Source organism: Cyprinus carpio, chromosome A8 (assembly GCF_018340385.1).
Source record: "Cyprinus carpio isolate SPL01 chromosome A8, ASM1834038v1, whole genome shotgun sequence".
Taxonomy (NCBI): Eukaryota; Metazoa; Chordata; class Actinopteri; order Cypriniformes; family Cyprinidae; genus Cyprinus; species Cyprinus carpio.
The window spans coordinates 894,870-915,368 of record NC_056579.1 but is presented as its reverse complement, the minus strand read 5'-3'; the positions used below and the strand labels follow the sequence as shown (position 1 = coordinate 915,368).

Below are 20,499 nucleotides of genomic sequence, written 5' to 3'. Positions count from 1 at the left end.
ATGTTTAATTAAAACTTGGTTGCTAAGGCAACAATTCTCAAATTTCTATTTCTTAAAAATATAATTGAATAAAAACTATAAACATATTTAAAAATAAATAAAATAAAAATAACTACTAAACACAAACAACATCAAAACTTCAACTAAAATTGAAAAGAAAATGGAAAATATAAAAAAATGAGAATTCAAAATATTAAATACAACATTTTTTCATTTCAGCTAGTCGTCAAGACAACATTTCTCATTTTAATTTAGTTTAACTTGATGTACTAAAATAACTAAACTGAAACTATATAAAAAATGTTAAACAATAAAACTAAAATAATTAATTATAATAATAATAATAATAATAATAATAATAAAACAATGACAAAAACAAAAAAATACTAAAATGTTAACTGAAATTAAAAAGAAAATGGAAAATTTTAAAATTGAATTTCAAATATTTAAAAACGTAAACTTGTTTTATTTGTTTGTTTGTTTGTTTGTTCTTGAACATTTCTCATTTTCATTTAGTTTAACAATGTACTAAAATAACTAAAACTTAAAAATTACTAAAAACTTTATAGACGTATTAAAAAAATAATATAATTATAAAATAAAAAAACTAATGAAAACACTACAACATTAATTAAAATTAAAAAGAAAATGGAAAAATAAAATAATAGCTAATTTGAAATATTAATAAAAGCTGTAATAGTATATCAATGATACAAAAATGATCCACTGCATAAGAATATTAATTTAGACCATTCTAAATGTCCAGCATTTAATTTATTATTTTTTTAAATACATTTTTGGATGGACAAACATCAACAATAAATGAACATTAAACAATATAGACACTGTTTGGACTATTTTTCTGCTCACGTGCTACAGATTGTCAAAGGATTGAACCTGCAAACTCTGTGTCAAAAACGTCATCTTCATAAGCGATTCCCAAAGTTTTGTCAAAGCTAAAATAATCCTGAGATTTTAAGTTAATATTTCAATTATTTATCAACACTTTCACATGCTCACAGTTCACTAATATCGGTTAATATCGGTCTAATATCATGAGATGCAGAAAAACTAATAAAATATTTAATCTTTTTAGTAAGCATTTTATTTTTATTGTTATTTTTCCTTTTTTATTATTCAAATAATCATTAGCCTTTTAATCAACTCACAAACTCTCAAATTGTGCGTTGGAGCAGTTGACAAGTAAATGTTATTTATTTTATTTACTTTTGACTTCATTTCTACAGAGAAATAAACTTGCTTTCAACAGTGAAAAAACTGAAAACTTTTTATTCATTTTGGCCGTTAATTTACAGGAAATGTGGGGGCCTGAAAATGCAAACTTTTAAAAACAGGTTTTAAAGTGCAGGTTTTTGAAAACTATACTGTTATCATCTTGAATTTGTAAAAACAGTGACATATATATATATAGTGCACAAGTTTCTTTACAAAGTGACGTCGCCATCTACTGGCCTGAAATGCATAAGACAGTACTTTTAGTCGTTTTTGTGGATCGGTGAACGGGAATCATTTTGACAAATTTGTATGTGAAAATTTTCAGAACGCTAGGAAAACACATGATCGATTCTCTGAAATCCAATTCCCTTGAACTTGTTTGAAATCATCAGAAATGTTATCGGGGCTTTGGAAGATGTCTTCATAATGTAGATCAGGGATTCACAAACTTTTTTTGTCAAGCAACTTATAAAGTGTTTTGAAGTCTCTCTGAGATTTAAAATTAATATTTCAATAATTTAATAACACATTAGCATGTTCTGATGTCGGTTAATGGATACGACATCCAGAAAACAAACACAATGTTTAATTTTGGTTAAGTTGAAATTTTTTGCTTTTTAATAAACTCACAAACCCTCAAATTGTGTGTTGGAGCGGTTGACGTAAATTAATTGATAAATTCTTGTCCATTATTTTATGTACTCATGACTCCATTTCCGCGGAGAAATAAATTTCGTAGTCGGTCTGAAACCGTTTTCATGGCAAGTGCCTTCAAACACAAACTGCTCTGAGAATGTTTAAGATTTTTTCTGAGTTTGTCATTTTCACCGGCACTTGACGTCACATTGTTTAAGACTTTAGCAATAGATGTTTCATCAAGGTTTGCATCTTTCATGAATCCAAACACACTTTTACAAAGCTAGTTTAAAAAACTCATATTTTGTTTTGATATGTTTTTTAAGCGATAAAAAGATTCTTGCTGCATGTCTGACCAGAGCCTGAGATGAGCTGGATCGTTGTGAATGTGTTTAATCAGTGTCTGATTGATTGATTGATCACTGATCATGATCAGCTGTGCTGGAGGTTTTAAAGCTGCTGTGAGACTCTCAGACAGTGACCTGCGGCGTCTTCCTTTCTCAATACTGTCTCTTTGTTTTTCTTTCTTTCAGTCAAAAAAAAAAAAAAAAAGATGTTTATTAGTTTCTTCTCTTACATGTTTTCTGTGTTCGTCATCATTGTTTTCTATTAGTTTGAGTTTAGTAGTTATGTATGGTTTCTATGGAGAAACCATTTTGTTTTGAAGCATTTCTGCTTCTATCTCTTAATTTCCTCTTATTTTAACTTTCCTGAATGAAGAAAGTGCTGGCTTTAATAGTTTTCTTTTGACCACGAAAAGATTCAAAGCCTCAAGCTATCGCCAAATTTGCCGTCTACATGCTTGTGAAGTTCACAACAGATTTAAAGCCTACAATCAACAGATGTTCCTACTACTCCTACTTTTCTTTTATTTTTATTTTAAGTTTCAATATGTGACTTCAGTGAAAATCCCACAGTTGTAGTTACTCCATGCAATGGATAATCAGAAATGGGCATGTCCCCCTCGCTTTTAACAGTGAAAGAGTGCAAGGCGAAATATATTTGTATTTGACAACTGTTTTACGATAGAAATATTAAACTCCAACAGTAATATCCAGTAACGTAAAGTATTCAAATTTTTTTTTTTATTGGTTGAATTTCACAGTTTGTAGTAAAAATAGCCTTTTATGTCTTACATTTTTCGAGACAAGTAGCATGTTCCTTTAATTTACTTTTGTTCTTTATTCCTGTAAATCCCCCACACCCTGTTCATACACTTATGTTCTTTCATACAGAGCTTTGTTTACACATTTTGATTTTTAACACTTTTCACTTTATAATACGGTAGAATTTGAATTATTGTGTTCCATTTTGTGTGAAATATAAGTTTGCTTTGAGCCTCAATACTCTACACCAGTTATTCTTGAGCCTTTGTGGTCTTTTAATATTCATTACACTGTATATTATGTAATATATACAGTAATTCAGCTAACTAGCACTAGAATGTTTTCCTCAACCTCTTGATTACGGGTCACATGAGTTCCTAGACTTGATCAATCATGGGATTCAATAAAACCGAAGCAGTATAAGAGACTGTGTGATTTTTAGTGTACATTATGGGCACTCACCTTTGACCTCAAGCTTGACCTATTGCATGTGTTATGTGCACATGTTCTCAAGTATTGGGACAGGCCCTTACACAAACACGTACCAGTTCCTGATTTAATGGCTCTTGACCGCAGCAAAAACAAGTCTGATTATGAGCGACTATTAGAGTCTGTAGATGACATGGAACGACAATGAAAACGTTTTGAAGCATTTTCAACATTTTATTTGAAAAACACATACAAAAAGGGTCATATACAAGACGAGAAATTAAAAAAGAAAGAAAATTTTGGGTTAAGCTATGCAACTTTTTGCATCATCATTAGTAATAAATACAGTACAAAATCCACCAAAAGTGAATCTAAGATTTTCTTCTTTTTTTTTTTTTTTACGCAATATACACTTATCTAGTTATCATACATTATAATCACCAAGCTATATTGCTTAAATATTGTCAATACATATTTTTCTACTTGAGCTATAAAATATTCATGTCAGAAAACATTGCGCAGTAACAGCACACAGCAGTGTCTTATACAAAGAGCCACTTCCCTTTCACTGGCAGGTTATTCAACTATTTTTTTCTTTTTATGTCAGCAGCAGAAAAACATCAGAAATATTTATGGTAAAATATTTTAACATATGTATCCATTCTCATACGCATATTAAAACCTGAGAAAGACATGCATTACAGAGCTTGTGCTTTAGGATCTACGGTTCAGTCTGTTAGCGAAACATGATACTACTATTGCTTATGTCCAAAATCTGCTGGAGAGATTGATCAAATCAAGAGACTTTAAGGCTACACAGGCTAGAAACACAAATCGTGAAATATAAAGCCATTGTTCTTTTTTTTTCTTTTTTTTTTTGTCTATTTCGGCATAACGATATCTAAGTGTGTTGAAGATAACGAGTATTGGAACAGATCGTTGTGCATGGCAGAAAAAAACACTTAATTCTCCGGAAATAAGAGATATCTGCCTTATCGGTGGACATTAGTGTTTTCTACTGTGAAACAACGCTGTACTGGCAGATTATTATTATTTGGGGGATCGAAGCTGAATAACCTGACGCGCTAAAATTGTGAAATATGACAAACATACGCCAGCTACGCTAGAATGTACCACAACACGACCTGCATTCAGACATTTAAAGCCCCTCTTATGAAGTACCGATACGTAAAGAAAAGTAAAGGAAATCTGCTACTCATGGGAAAAGGAAGCATCACTTTAAATCCCGATTAAAAATACAGCATACAATGGCTGGCTGTAATTGAAAGTTAAAGCCAGATGGGCTGTAACGGTTAAGTTTAGGGGCGGGGTTAGGTGTAGGTCATTCGTACAAATTCATACGAATGTGCAACTCGTAAAATACGTACGATTTGGCAAAAATCGTATGAATTTGTACGAGTGTGGTCGTACGAATTCGTACGAATTAGCCACCTCGTAAAATATGTACGAATTGCCGTGAGATCGGGCTGGATGGGCACAAGACAAGCAGCTATAATCAATCACAGTAAGCGCTGAACTCACTCCTCACTACTGAAAACACTGAAAACAGATTCACGGCCTGGAATCGCCGGCTCGGTTCAGAGCGACGAGACGAGTGGACGATGTTCGCAGGAGGCCGGCAAAGCCGAGAGTGCAAAACCAGGAGAGACATGCAAAACAAGTCCAGTCCATTGAACAGTTTGTCTACAAGCTCACAGCTGAACGACTCTTTGAAATTGCATTAATGGAATGTAACCAAAACAAACTACAGCACTACATACTAGCACGCCCTCGGGGGGCATTTGAGCTTGTTTTGACACTTATGCCCCTAAGTACAACCGCATGCAAGCACTCCCATTAAGGTATAGCACAATGAGGTATTTATACACACGTTACACTGACGCAAATAAATAAACCAACCGATTACATTGCGATACTAGTTCAGAACTTAAATACGCACCCATAGTAGGTAAAGTTAGTCATAAATTATGATTGTTAAATACTTAAGGCATTTCGACGAACAATATCATGTGTAAACTATAAAACACAGATGGACGATGAGAAAAGATCACGTTCCACACAGCAGACACTCACTTTGGAAGCCCGTTTCCACCACTGAATTTGTCTCGCAATTGAGAGTTTATATCTCGCAATTCTAATTTTTCTTCTCTCAATTGAGTTTACATCTTGCAATTCTGACTTTTTGTCTCGCAATTGCGAGTTTACATCTTACAATTATGATATTTTTTCTCACAATTGCGAATTTACATCTCACAATTCTATTTTATCTCGCAATTTTATTTATTTCTATTATTTCTTTTTTTTTTTATTGTTATTTATTGTTTTTATCTCTTAGTTTTGAATTTCCATCTCGCAATTCTATTTTATCTCGCAATTGCAATTTTACTTCTCGCAATTTACTTTTTTCTCACAATTGCGAGTTTATATCTCGTGATTCTGACTTTTTGTCTCACAATTGAGTTTACATCTCTCAATTCAAATAGTTTTCTCGCAATTGCAAATTTACATCTCACAGTTTTATTTTATCTCGTCATTGCGAGTTTACATCTCGCAATTCTGACTTTTTTCTTGAAATTGCGAATTTAGATTTCGCAATTCTATTTTATCTCGCAATTGCAATTTTACTTCTTGCAATTTACTTTTTTCTCACAATTGTGAGTTTATATCTCGCAATTCTGACTTTTTTCTTGAAATTGCGAATTTAGATTTCGCAATTCTATTTTATCTCGCAATTGCAATTTTACTTCTTGCAATTTACTTTTTTCTCACAATTGTGAGTTTATATCTCGTTATTCTGACTTTTTGTCTCACAAGTGAGTTTACATCTCTCAATTCAAAACTTTTTCTAGAAATTGGAAATTTACATCTCGCAATTATATTATATCTCCCAATTTCGAGTTTACATCTCGCAATTCTGACTTTTTTCTTTTACTTTTTTCTCACAATTGTGATTTTGTATCTTTTTTCTCCCAATTGCAAGTTTACATCTCGCGATTTCTCCCAATTGCGAGTTTACATCTCGCGAGATATAAACTCAATTGCGAGTTAACAATCTCGCAATTCTGACTTTTTTCTCGAAACTGTGTTTACATCTCGCAATTCTGTTATCTCCCAATTGCGAGTTTACATCTTACAATTATATTTTTTCTCACAATTGCGAATTTACATCTCACAATTCTATTTTATCTCGCAATTGAGTTTACATCTCGCAATTCTGACTTTTTTCTCGCAATTGAGAGTTTACATCTCGCAATTCAGATTTTTTTCTAAAATCTCAAAATTGTGACTTTTTTTTCTCAGAAATGCGAGATATAAACCTATCAGCCCCCACCCCCCCCCCTCAAAACTGCACTTTATAACTCACAATTATGAGTTTATATCTCAGATTAACTCGCAATTGCAAGAAAAAAGTCAGATTTGTAAGACAAAAAGTCAACCTTTTTTTTATTTTTTATTCAGTGGTTGAAACAGGCTTCCATACGCTCAATGACATACTACAAAACGGTGATTGAAAACAAGGAAACGCTTCCAACTTCCTAGCTTCCAAGCAGCTGAACGCTTGAATTCTGGAAAAGTTGTGAAAGCAAAGACAAGCAGGTTATTTCTTCAAATGTACTACAGAGACATCTGAAATGCTACGGATAAACAGTCACTTACATAGAAAGTGGCCAGTGCGGCAACAACTATCATTACGCAAAGAAACTGTGCTGTTAAAAAGTCTGTTCCCTTGTTTTTTTGTTTTTTTAATGGAGTGCACGATACGCAAGGAAACTGAGTGCAAATGCAAAAGCAGGGAAAGAGAAACAATCACACGACCCCATCGGAAAGTGAGTGCTTTTACAAGAACAACCTCTAACTACATTAAGACGACAATAAATAACTTGTAGGTTCATTTTTTCCAGCATTGCAGCTACTTATGTGGTGATGCTGAACCAGCCCCGCACACAGGTTGGCAACAGTAGGAAAAAGAATAAATCATGATCACGAAGAACAGCTTAGAAAAGTTATGTTTGGTTTCTATAAAACGAATGGCTTTACTCCCTTGTCATGTCCTCTAGAAATGGCAGCAAACAGGTTTCATGCACATTATGACTCTACAGATGCTGCTTTACGACCAAGCGAGACCACGAGTCACAGAGCGAATGGAAACACAGAGTTATGGCGTTACTATTCAACGTGTGCTTGTGCTACAGGCATTAAGGTACATATTTCACTCCTAGTGACTTCGGAGACGCATCGAGAACACAGTGTCTTCAGGATTAGTAGAGTATCAGGCAGGAAACGTCCTCATGCACGTCGACCTCTCATCAGAAGAACCCCGGCCTCTCGCTTCAACATGCATTTGGTGGATACGTTTCTAAGCGTCGGAGGCGTCACGAGCACAAAACGCGGACACATTTCAAACAGGTCAAGAATGTCAAGCATCACCTCCGATAATTACAGACACGACGATGGAACTTTTTTAAACACAGGGTCATTATTCTCCTCTTACGCGCTTCTCATTCGCCAGTTAATTTTTTAATTTTTATTTTTTCACAAATGATTTGTTCATGACCAACCACGTGTTATATGTTGGACTTTGTTGTGTTCATGCCGTAATGCTTCATCCGTGACCTACTGAACACTGAGAACATTTGGTCGGTCTTCATCCGAGATCATTCTGAGACGTTACGAGCAGCGTTCACGTCCCAAACACACACACATTCACAGCACTTTGACTTGAATCAGCATCATCGACAGACTCGTTCTTCTCCACGTGCTCTACGACTCCGTCCCGGGTTCCACTTCAGCGCTTTTCGTCTTCCCCGTTCTACATCGTCAGTTGGCTCAGAAGGCAAAGGTTAGAGGTGAGAGGTGATGGAGATGACACACATTTGGCAAAGTGCCCACGAGGGGACTAAGAAAGACGACAGGACTTTAGCTAGTGCTACATGAGACATCAGCTATCAGGGGCCAACTGCGTCTCAATGTCTACCCTGCAGATGGGACACTTCTTATTGGTTGCCAGCCACTGGTCAACACAAGCCTGATGGAAGAGGTGCATGCAGGGTAATCTCCTGGGGAGAGAAAGACAATACATTTGTTGACCGATAACCGGCACCATTTTCACCAGTGAACGGGTTTTGAGTAGAGCGACAAACTACCTGACTTCCTCTCCATCTTCAAGCATCGAGAGGCATATTGTGCATTTCTCATCCGTGTCCAGTTCCTCTTCATCCATGCCAATCTTCAGCTCTAGAGGTATTCTCTACAAATCACACCATCAGTTATTAGTCTTTTAGCACATGCTTTTTAATACAAAAGAAACTTAGACTTCATAAATTACAGGTTCAACAAGGAATTAATAAAAGGTCCAGTAATTCTCCAGCAACCTTCACCTTAAAACCCACATCATATCCATATATTTAATGGTCTAGGTTTGTTTAAAGTCTTGATTTTTGGTGAATTGCATTGAAACCCATTGAGACTCAGTTTGACTCCAATACATCAATGTAACCAAAATTTGCACAGCCTTTCCAAAGCACAACTATGAGTCGAATCTTTGCGTGCAAACCAAAGAGAAAATTCATGATCATTGAGGAAAAGCTTACAAAATTCCAAGAAGTAGTTTTAAGTAATTAACCCCAGAACAACAGAAGGATAAGGAATATATTTATTCAAGGATGTAACAAATGTTGACACATAACAGTCTTGACAGGAACTTTTAAATGTCATTGTGCAGTTGTGGTTTTACCTTTTTATACTTATGAGGAAAGGTAAACCTCTCGATGGTGGTCGGCAGAGCCCCTCTGTTCACATTGCCCAGTCTGTCTTCCAACTGCAGGAGCTCCTGGAATCAAAACCACATGGAAACACGTCACATTACATGAATGATTAAGAAGATGTGCGATCAAGAACACCAAGTGTGATGGTACCTCGTAACTCTCCCGCACCGCAGACGCATGGCGAGACGGACTGAGGCTTTGGAGAGCCAGCAGATGTAGCTGAGGATAAGGGTAGTTTCTGATCTCATGGACAACCTGTGCAAGACAGCACCAATGAAGAAGTACATAAAGAGATAAGTGGCACTAGCAACACCAATGGAAGACAAGCACTGGTCAGTTACTTTGGAGTAAGGATCTGTCATGTGCATGATTGCAGTGGGTACGAAAGGCTCAGACTGACCACTTGTGCTGAGGTGGTGTTCCTGGGGAAGTGATGCAGTCGTGGAGAGGTCAGGTAATGCTGATAATGTTGAGTGAGGGGAGAGACATGGTACTGAGGCAGGCCTGGATCCACACTCAGATCCCTGGATGCAAAAACAGGAATGGCGTCAGTCAATCAAAGCCAAACTGAGTACTAGTTTAAGAAGTCACTGAATACAGACATACCAGTCTGTTCCTTCGGCAAGGTAGCGCGGCTGCTGCGGCACCGGCGGCGGTGGGGGAATATGAATGGATGGTGGGTATTCATATGGCGGCCGCAGCGTCTGCGGATGGGGAAGGGTTCGGTCTGGAGCATGTCTGCTGGGAAAATGGTTAGAGCCTGAGTCAGCTGGATAAACCTGATTATAAAATATACCAGAAAAACAAATATTGATTGCTGGATTATGAGATGTCTCAATAAGACTCAGAAGATGAGTTAAGCAAGACACTACAGGTGAATAGGATTAAAGCTGCAACTAACAGTATCACCATATTTCCCCAGTTGATTGATTTCATTAAGAATTGCGAATAATTTTTGAATTGCAAGTTTTCTGAAATTTTATCTTTAAATATGCATGAATTTGCATATGTTTCCAGAACAGAAGTCTGACATGTTTTTGGTAGGGTTCCCCTGGTAAAATTTGCATTCCAAGGGCTAAATATCACGTTATTGGTGTCCCTTAAACACGCGGACATAAATAACCAGCGGCAACAGTTTAAAAGTAGCCCAATGCTGTGGGAAAACCACAGACCTGGCAACACAGGATAGAAATAAAACTGTAAAATTGAGTTTATGTAAGTGCTACTGAAGAGGACGAAAAAAAACTCACATTCTTTGAAGAGTGCAATAAAATGAACACTTAAATGTTTATTTTGGATGCTTTCTTTCCAATAGTCTGAAACAATACATTATGAAAAGCCAAATAATCCAAATTCTCAAAACCCAGTGCCTGTAGTATCTTGCCTTAAGAACATAAATGAAGTTCCAAACGTAAGTTTGTGAGGAACCAAATCATTCAGTCCTGTAAATTATCTTTTTGAGCAACAATTGTTCCGGCATCCCTCCACCTCCCCAGCTCCACCTCTTTTTCCGTAATTCTCCCTCTACGTAGTAGCACAATAAGGGGGTTGAATTCGTGGAATTCCTCCAGTTCGAGCCTCCTTCAAGGACATCAAGCCATGTTTGTTTACCATTAACTATTCAGACTGGATGGGCAGGTGAACTCGTGAAATGTGGTTGATTATGAGTTTAACACGGCGTCATACCTGGGCTGTGGAAGTATCCTCCTGTGCTGGGCCTCCAGGATCTGCTGCTGGATGAGGTATTGCTGGTGTAAAGCCTGAGGTAGGAAGGGCGGGGGTGGGATGTCCTGGAACGGTGGAGCTGGTATGTGGTTGAGGGGTGGATGTAACGCCGCGGCTGGCTGGTGCGTGGGGCCGAGATGATGGCTCATTCCTGTCTGAGATTGTCCTGGATGGGGCATTGGGAAATCAACAGGGATCTGGGCCTGGGGCCCTACGTGGAAATGCCGGCAAGAGGTAGCATGACTGTGCTGATGCCTGTTAAAATGAGATCCTGCAACAACAATGACATCAAAGCGAATTATGAATGGGATTAAACCGCTGCTGGAGGCCGGCCTTTCTCCTCTCCTGAACTTCCAGAAGAAATCAATCAATCATCAGCAGTGGGGTGTGATGGCAAATGAAGAGTGAAGATGAGTGAGTTGTTTGAACAGCGTGTTCAATATTTTGGTTTGGGACACTATATTCACACAGTTCGTGTTTAGGATTGGGAATCAAATTTACTATCGGATATATAGGACAGACAGTATAAACAGGTAAATGAAGTCAGACTTGCAACTAGTTCAGTCTCTTACATTTTGTGGTTCAGTTTTGTCCAATTTAGTTTATATTTCTTCTATCCAAACACTTTGTCTCTCTACAATACAATATCCCTATTTTTTTAATCTTGAATAGTCATATTTCCAGTAGTGTGATGCACAAGTCTAGTTCACATGGCATATATAACTGGTTATGAGTCATGTGGCCAGTTGCATAAACATTTAACAAGTCTTACCAACTAGCACTTAGCCAATCAAGCTTTATATTTCGGGTTCAAATTAGATAAGTCTACCAAAAGTAACTGATCTAAGCAAAAAATAATAAATCCCACACACTATCTATACTTGCAAACGTATCCAAAATAGATTTATTCACAACGGCTCGGTCCTATGACCTTCATCAGGCTTAAGTAACTGATCTAAAAAAGATATTGGAGAAAAGTTTGACTATCTTGTAAGACTAGTCTAAAATGTTTATGCAACAGGTCACTGAACTTTACAGGTAGTCAGTTCATTGTAGAATATGGTTCTTGGTTTCCAACTGGTTCCCAAACCAATAAAGCACAAACCTAAATATAAATATTACATTGGTAATGTTACGAAGGGCTAAAACAAATATAGACCTAAATTTAGTGTTGGTAGAACATCCTGATGGATAACATGACTGTTTCTCATCATCAGATCCATCGCCGACTTTTCTGAAGTCTGAACTTTTCTTGCCAGGCTACTTTGTGATTGAGTTGTCCAATGAAATTAGCTGTGTTTAACTGGTTGGGGAAATAATCATGTATATATCAACCGTATTCTACAGCTGTGTGACTGTGAACAGAAGTGTCTCCTCATCTCGGCACAGCAGATGTGAACGCTCTACATTTATTTAGCGACTACCGAAAGTAGACTGCGAGATGCGTTCCTGGACAGCTGAAGGAATCCACAGCTGCTTTAGATTCTCAGCCAAATGTCTGAGCGATCAGTAAAGGTCTGGGTTTTGGCCAAAGCTGCTGTATTTTTATGCGAGCTGTTAGCCCGTCACGCATTATCAATAAAGGGATTTGCGTTTTCTAATGACAGGATTTTGGATATGTGTGTGGGAACTATTTTCCAAAGCAACATCCATGTGCTGGCAAAACAAAATCTCAAAGCCAATGACATCTCGATGGACTTAAAGTAGGACATCTTCCTGAAACAACATGCTCTGTTGGTTCTGGAAAACCAATCATAGTCCAGACCACATCCATCGCCCACTCCTGAAATGACTAAGGGTTAAGAATACTGTGAGTCTGAAATCTGATTGGATAATAGGAATGTTTTTCTAGGACTGACTCATTATCCTTGGGAACATGTACACTGTGACTTATCCAAGTGGAATGATTATCTCTTCAACTCTAAACCTTCATAGGAGCAAAATGACATCAGAAGAAGCAGACATCTCGGGAACCCAAGGCTTTTGCTGGTGCAGGGGCAAGACATGCAGTTAGCATGCTTTATTATAACCTGACGTGAACATTAATGTATAGAACAACAATTACACTCAAAGTCCTGGCATTTCTGGAACAAACATAACTTCTATTGCAAAAGACTAATTTTATATTAAACAGGCTACATAGAAGTTAAATGTCCTTCTTTCAGAAGCGCTATTTACATTTCACTGGATTAATAACAAAAGACAGGTGAATGTTTGAAACATGAGTTTGTGGTGTTGTGATGGAGTTATCTGCTGGCTGCTTACAAAACGACAAATGAATGAGGAAATCAATCAATGCACCATTTTATGGTTTATATTATTCATTTATGAGAAAGAAAACTCAAAGTTATGTCAGCAGAAATGGGGGGAAAATGAGACACAGAAAGGCAGAATTATCCATCTCTCCACTCTACTTTCTGCTGGCAGATACACAGTTCAGAATCATTTACAATGAGAAGACTTAAAGGTGCAGCGTTAAAACCATGATCGGAAATGCATCTAGTAGGATCCCATTCAAATTGTGGATGTCTACGGTTCTCGCGAACACACACTGCACCTTTAAGGGCCTCGGTGATGAGCGTAAATGACCACAGATCAACTCATTGAGATCTCATGATGAAAAAAGCGAGGAAATCAGTCTATCGGTCACAGCAGAGGGAGGAGGTGGGGGGGGGGAGACAATAAATGGAAATCAGCAAGAAGCACACTGGAGGTTAGGAAAAATACTATATTCTTTATTGAAAAATATTAGTATGTGTGGATTTGTGTCATAATAATAATAATAATAATAATAATAAGTCCATGCAACAAATAAAACAACATTGACCAATAGCAAGGCCCACCATGCTCAGTACAGGGTTAACAGAACAAAAGCAACATCCAATGAGCAGATGCATCGGCTACAGCACGTTACAGTACAGCAGGGTACATCTTTACTACAGAAAGATTACATTGGAGTCTATTCAATGTAGAATTAAAATAATATGAATAATAATAATGTGATTCATGCACTGAAGTCTATTACCAGAACAAAAGGTAGAGAAACCACAACCAAACAATAGACATTTGCATTGCTCTAATAGAGGATCTCAGTAGCAGTGCAGGAATCAACATCCCTGCCAAATGGATGACATTTTGGACGCCGGATTGGATGCAATTGGAGCCAAACATCAGTTAGTTGGCGTGTCTTATTTGGGTGTTGTTTTTTTGGTTTTGTTCAAAACATGATTGTGAATGATCGTGTAAAATCAGAAGGGCGATGAATGAATGCAGGTGACAGCTAAAGGTTTCTGGGATCATCCGAGCACAAAATGCATCCATTTTACAGGAATTTACATACATGTGGACTACCAAAGCTGGATGGGACATACATGAGTCACTCCTCTAGAGCTACTGATGTGGGTTAAACTACAGCACGTGACATACAGACAGCAGCTGACGCTCTAAACGTGTTAGCTCTGGTTTTAGTGTGTGTTTGTTCTCAGGAAGGGAGCAGATCTGAGATGTTTGTCGTCTTCTGATGGAAAGAGGAAATGAGGAGGGATCAGAACACAGATGATCATTAAAACACAATGATCTGATAATGCAGAATGTAGATTCAGCCTCCACAGACTATGAGACAGGAGATAAGAACAGAAATAAAGCACATGAAATCAAACTATGAGACAGGAGATCAGAAAAAGAAATCAAAAAAGCTTCGTGAAATCAGTGATGGAGGTAAAGTTAGCAGTTTTCCTCTTTAAGACGATCGTAGGTGGAAATGCACAACAATGTTTTAAACGCATCAGCTTTTTGTCTGATTATCTGCAGGTAGTGTCATTCTGTGCTAAACACTTTTTACACTTACATTTAATACAAATGAGCATTAAAAGACTCCAGTTAACAATGGAAATTGTGTATTTTTGTTTTGTTTGTTGTCCGTTGAGCTCAGGCCTGAGTTAGCATCTTTAGCTTTCTGAGGTAAAACCAAACCTCGCAAATAAACCTCAAAAATCACATTCAGCGCTCAAATACACGATCGAATGAATCGACAATCTATCAAATAAACCGAATATACTTCATAAAAGCCAATTGATTTATTTTAAATGCATTTTAAACTGAATTCTGACGCGGAAAGCGATCTTCGATCGGCTAGCTAACAGATTAGCCTCAGATCCGAATCAAACCTCACCGATTCGCTTAAATAAAATCCAAATAGCCTGGTTTTTATTTGATATCTCATGGGTAAGGATCTACAGCAGCATATAGATCAGTTGTGGGGATTAATAATCATGCATTAAACACGCAAAGGCCCTTAGATGTGATCTGATCGTGAATTAATGCGTTATAAATACCTCTATTTCTCACAGAGCCAAAGACAGGAAGAACCAAATATCCGACATGAACTAACACCATCCTTCAGATCTTCTGTTTGATGAATACAGAGTGTAAACGGAGGAATAAATAATGTACATTCAGCGGGATCATATGCAGTCAGTCACCGCGAGGACAAAGAACAGCGGCGGCGGCGTTCGGTTCGCCAACAAGTCGCTCGGTTGAATCGATTCTTCTTAGCGACTCGATCGAACCGAGTCGCGAAGCATTTGTACCTGTAAGGGAGGATCCAGGTTCGATTCGAACGATCCATCCTAGCCAACCTGAATGAATCAAACTGACCGATGCTTGAAACCGGCAGACATAATCTGACCACTAGACGCGCCACTTAGAACAAAATTATTATGATGATTAGTTAAATATCACTAACTACACCACAGTTGGTCTGGCAGAGCTTTAATTGCAAAACAAAAACAAAATTCAGTACCATGTTTCATTGGTTCACACTAGCACAGCTGCCAATGAATTAAAAATAAAGCAGCAAATAATAAAAAAACCACATACAAAGTTACATATAAAGCTATTAAAGGCAAACAAAATATTATTCAAGTGCTTGGAAATATACAGCTTGTGGTCTTAAAATTTGCATTAAAAATAACAATACAAATGAAAAAAAAAGTAACACTTTGAATTAAATTTTTCATTAAAAATAAAATAATCTGCATTTTAAAAAAAATGAATAAAATAAACACAAAATGAATTGAATTCAATGCATTGAGACACTTTGGTTGTTCATATTTTGGTCCACAACTACTTTCTTTTTCTTATGACAATTTGACACATAAAAAGGCCAAAAAAAGCCCTCTAACACTAACTTGCTCTATTCTTTTCATATTCTATCTTTTTATTTTTTTATTTTTATTTTTTTCATTACATGACTGTGTTAAGCTAACTGAGTCGTGTTATAGAACTTGCATATTATTGCTCTTTAGTTGATTTTGATTGCGTCCATTGTCCTCATTTGTAAGTCGCTTTGGATAAAAGCATCAACTAAATGACTAAACGTAAATGTAATATATATGCAGCCACTGCAGTGAGAATATTGTTGCACTGCTGCTGATATTGTATTCTTCTCTACTGATGTGCATTACGAAAAATGACCTTTTGCCCAGTAATATTATAAAAATGAAGTGAATCAGTAGCAAAAAAAAAAAATCCACTGCGATTCCTTCCAAATCGAGTGCGTTCTGTCTCAGTCTGTGCTGCCGTAGTGGTTCGGCGGATCTGACGTCTCCTGCAGACTCGTGTGTGAGATCTCCTCGTCTTTATCTGACGTGCGTTTGGCGCTGAACAGATCCGATACAAAGAACACCTGCGTTGAGAGAGAGAGAAGTGTGTTGGTTACAGCATGGCATGCATATATTAATGAGCGTATAGCCTCACTTACAGTAAACAGTGCCACGGCGGCTCCCTGAACGAATCCAGTCAGAACGTCGCTCCAGTGGTGTTTATAATCAGAGACGCGCGACAGACCCACGTAAAGAGACACGGCGATGAAAGAGAACTGCAGAGTCGGCCGAACCAGTCGAGCCCAACTTGCCCTCAGTCTAGACTGAAGATACAGCTGTAAAGAAAAACATATTAGCATATAATATCTATGTACAGTACGTGTCTATACGTTAAGTGTTTTTTGAATGTATTGAGCTTTAATAAAGTTTACCTAAATCTAAATGTATACGATAAAGGCAAGACACTACAGGCAAATAGAGTAAAAATGTAAACTAATAGATATCACTGTACCTCTCCAGTTGATTAATATTCAAATGAGGCATTATCTAATTAAATATGCATCAATTTGAATTCAATTTGTAACACTGAAATTTTTTTGGATTTCTTTTATCACTCCATAAATCAGAAAATACTGTCACTAGACACAAAACAAACACATTTTCACCATGTTTTCAGGAGTAAAATGTTGTATGAATCAGTGTGAATGAAATATGAACAACCCTTCAGAATACAGAGAGGAATAAAACTGTAAAGTTTGGTGTTCGTAAAAAGGAAAAAACTCTTTAAAGATTAAAATCTAAAGACGTAAATAGATAAAGTGCAGTCAAATAAAGACTTAAATGTGTGTTTTCTCTCCACTCGTCTGAAGACATGTTAGATGTCATGGTTCTGTTTAGTTAGTTTCATTATCTTGGACTTTTGGTTTGTTTTCATTAGTTTCCCGTCTTCCTTTGTTCAGTTTTCCCAGTAATTAATTTAATCTGCACAGGTGTTTGTCATTTTCCCCTCATTTTAATATTAATAGTACTCTGTTTCACGCTTTAGTTCTCTGGTATTGTTGTCTCGCATATTGTCTGTCTATCTAGAGTTATTTAATAAACCTTGTTTTATTTCTATCATTATCTTCGCTGGAGTTTGTGACATTAGTGCATAAAAAAACAATGGTTTTGCCTGTAGTATCTTGCCTTAAGTTTAATGAAACCGATGAAATATATTCATAAAAACACTTACAGCGAGGAACATCATACAGTACATGGAGAATGATGCGTGACCAGAATAAAAGGAAAGCCTGTCGGTAGAAGATTCTCCGTCATAATTAGCAAATCAGTGTTCTTTTCGAAATCAAACAATGCGCTTGCAGATTCAATGCAAAAGTGTTAGTGCATGACTCCAGGTCATCTGAGTAAAGAAATGCATGCGTTGCATTGTTTTGCACTCACCGGCCTTCAGTGATGATGACCGGATCTCCTGTGCATGTGAAGTTCTCAATATAACCAGATTTACAATCAATGAGGCTCCAGTGTGGTTCACACGCGGTCAGAAAGTGCGGTCGCAGTCGGCCAATGGTGTATTTGGCGATATCAGTCAGAGACTGACTCAACGCCGCTCCAAACACGAATGATCCTACGCCCTTATACACACACACTACATACTCATAACTGAAAGAAGCTCTGGACCGCAGATATATAGAAAAACACTCGCCGAAGATTATCTGTGGTGAAGAAGAAAAAAAATGCATGACGTTTTGACCAACTCTAACAAGGAAATGAAGCTCTGGAGAAGAGTACTGGTTAAGAAAGCAAGCGAACACTTACTATCAACAGTGTGAATGGAATCATTATCCCCATCAGTAACTGGTAGGATATGGTATCTTCTTTAAAGGGGTACCTGATGGAGTCATCGCTGCAAAAAAAGCCTCTTTTGAATGGCGTGTGCTGAATATTCAGTATCGCAAATGGAAGTCCAGCTGCAACGAAGACAGAAACCACACAAATGTTCACAGGTTCACAGGCCTGTTTATATCACTGACACAGGGTTTATTAGAAGTGTTTTCTGATGTGATCTCTCTCAAAAGAGAACCAATGAATCATCAAAGTTCTGTTCTCATCTGATAGTGTCAATGCAGTTAAATCAATGATATTACTAAAGTCTTTTGGTCAGTTGAAGGCCTGAGGGTAGAGTTCCAGCGCTTTAGGAACAGACCGTATCAGCTGGTGATGTATGTTTTGTTAGTTGTGTCCAGTGTGTTATTGGAGAAGTGCACATTCTGCTGAAGAGACACCATAATGCTAAATCAAATCACTTCACACTATTTAAATCAATTGTTCAACAATAGAAGTATTCTGGCATTATTCGGCATTCATATACATCACATTAGTCCAGAGAATTCCTTACTGTGACCTTTAAATGAATTAGCAATCACAGTCTCTCCACTGAAGAATTTCCTCGTCCACAAACATTCTAAGCATTTTTCTAATAATGCACATAACATAGAGCTAACAGACAGTAGCTTGAGCATCTGGAATATGTTGCATGTATAGTAGGCTTAAAAAGCCTATTATAAGGGCTTTAAACATTTATGACTGTGTGAAGAAACAAGATAAGAAGTCTTGTTTTCTGATAAACTGATTGAAATGATTAAAACAAGAACGAAAAATCAACCTAATTCAACACACACATATATATAGTTTTAATTGGACAACATTTTCTAATGTTATTACTATTTTTTTTCATAACATTGAAAGAATTAGACCGTTTGAATAAAATGTAAACACAACTTATCTGTGAACACTGCTGTACTTTCACCTCACCTCATAAAAGAAACTAAAAAAACTCTCGATACAAGCTCGTACTTTTGTTCTTCCTGAGCAATAATAAAACTTTATATTGCAGTACACTGTAATAAATGTGCAGTGACCTATATTGAGTAATATTGAATATACTGGAACGGACATGAATGTTTCATCGATGCGCGCTACAGTGTGACATTCAGACCCAGTATCTCGAGCAGTAACAATAATAACGCAGATTTAATCAACAAAACGATCAGCTGTAATGTGAATGAAGTCTTACCGAGCACCAGACAGCTGACATCCGCACAAAAGCCGAAGATTCCTTTAGTCTCGAACATTCTCAGTTCCGCAAACACACTTCTGGAGCCTTTGGAGAACTTACAGTTGATCATTTATCAACATATGATAAAACAATGCAGCTCTTTCACTTATTAAGTGGAACGCATTAGTTAAACTGTAGACAATCTGGTCATCGAGCGAAGAAACACCCGGCTGCTTCTCCAGTCACCTTTTTGTTATTTTCGTGATGAACGAGCGTGAATCATATGAGTTTTATGGTAATGGTCCGACGTTTGTCGCCGTTAGATCTCCGGTTACTTCATATCGCATGATGGTCATCTACAGGCTCCGCCCACCGCTTCCTCTTCCTTTTCCTCTTCCTCACTAGAGTCAATGATGCCTCCGACAGAGCAGCGCTTCAGCATTCTCGTTCATATTTCACAACATTCCAAATACCATTTAAAATACAAAATTCACAAGTCATATTTATTCATAGCCATTTATACAATACAGATTGTTTCAAAGCAGCATCACAGTAATAAACAGGAAAATAACCATAGTTAGATGATTTATAGATTTAAATATCATTCGATTTTTGTTTCATTACAAGATTCAAATATTGGTCGGTTTGGTTTGATTAAGATATTTAAATATTGATTGTTTTGTTCTAGTTGTAGATTGAAATATCGGCCGGTTTTGTTTGGGAAAAAAAGACTTAAAAACAATGTTTTGTTTGATTAAGAGACTTAAATATTGGTTGTTTTGTTCTATTAATAGATTTAAATATCATTCGGTTTTGTTTGATAAACAAATTTGAATATCGGTATGTTTTGTTTGATTAAGAGATTTAAATATTGGTTGTTTTGTTCTAGTTATAGATTGAAATATCAGCCCGTTTTGTTTTTT

At 36.9% G+C, this 20,499-nt stretch overlaps 2 protein-coding genes across 4 annotated transcripts; both read right to left on the bottom strand.

Annotated features, from left to right (window-relative positions):
- Window positions 1–6,794: 6,794 nt before the first annotated feature.
- LOC109074383 (E3 ubiquitin-protein ligase RNF165-like) lies at window positions 6,795–16,164 on the bottom strand. Of its 3 annotated transcripts, none has more exons than XM_042761529.1 (8): window positions 15,253–15,531; window positions 10,880–11,189; window positions 9,800–9,934; window positions 9,594–9,717; window positions 9,344–9,448; window positions 9,163–9,258; window positions 8,573–8,676; window positions 6,795–8,485 (listed from the first exon to the last, which is right to left on the bottom strand). In XM_042761529.1, exons 1-8 carry the CDS (start codon window positions 15,311–15,313, stop codon window positions 8,368–8,370), a joined length of 1,053 nt encoding a protein of 350 aa, XP_042617463.1. In that variant the 5' UTR covers window positions 15,314–15,531; the 3' UTR covers window positions 6,795–8,367. The 3 variants fall into 3 exon arrangements, 2 of the variants coding, with proteins under 2 accessions (XP_042617463.1, XP_042617464.1); XM_042761530.1 differs by having other exon boundaries at window positions 9,800–9,931; window positions 15,253–15,530; XR_006160605.1 differs by lacking the exons at window positions 6,795–8,485; window positions 8,573–8,676; window positions 9,163–9,258; ... (2 more) ...; window positions 9,800–9,934; window positions 10,880–11,189 and adding an exon at window positions 13,633–14,530 and having other exon boundaries at window positions 15,253–16,164.
- A 25-nt stretch (window positions 16,165–16,189) lies between these two features.
- On the bottom strand, window positions 16,190–19,949 carry LOC109074386 (phospholipid phosphatase 1-like). Its single transcript, XM_019090424.2, has 6 exons — window positions 19,595–19,949; window positions 18,337–18,488; window positions 17,962–18,233; window positions 17,753–17,810; window positions 16,680–16,856; window positions 16,190–16,604 (listed from the first exon to the last, which is right to left on the bottom strand). The coding sequence occupies exons 1-6, from the start codon at window positions 19,704–19,706 to the stop codon at window positions 16,485–16,487; spliced, it is 891 nt and encodes a 296-aa protein (XP_018945969.1). The 5' UTR covers window positions 19,707–19,949; the 3' UTR covers window positions 16,190–16,484.
- Window positions 19,950–20,499: the final 550 nt, after the last annotated feature.

Bases quoted from the DNA above. Each gene is read 5' to 3' on its own strand.
- LOC109074386 (XM_019090424.2), bottom strand. From the start codon at position 19,706: ATGATCAACTGTAAGTTCTCCAAAGGCTCCAGAAGTGTGTTTGCGGAA. The intron at 18,489-19,594 runs GTAAGACTTCAT...TCTTCGTTGCAG, and splicing joins TGTCAGCTGTCTGGTGCTCG to CTGGACTTCCATTTGCGATA. The intron at 16,857-17,752 runs GTAAGTGTTTTT...TTTTCTTTACAG, and splicing joins ACTGTATGATGTTCCTCGCT to CTGTATCTTCAGTCTAGACT.
- LOC109074383 (XM_042761529.1), bottom strand. From the start codon at position 15,313: ATGGTGTTAGTTCATGTCGGATATTTGGTTCTTCCTGTCTTTGGCTCT. The intron at 8,677-9,162 runs GTAAAACCACAA...TGTGATTTGTAG, and splicing joins TTCCTCATAAGTATAAAAAG to AGAATACCTCTAGAGCTGAA. The intron at 8,486-8,572 runs GTAGTTTGTCGC...TTCTCTCCCCAG, and splicing joins GAAGATGGAGAGGAAGTCAG to GAGATTACCCTGCATGCACC.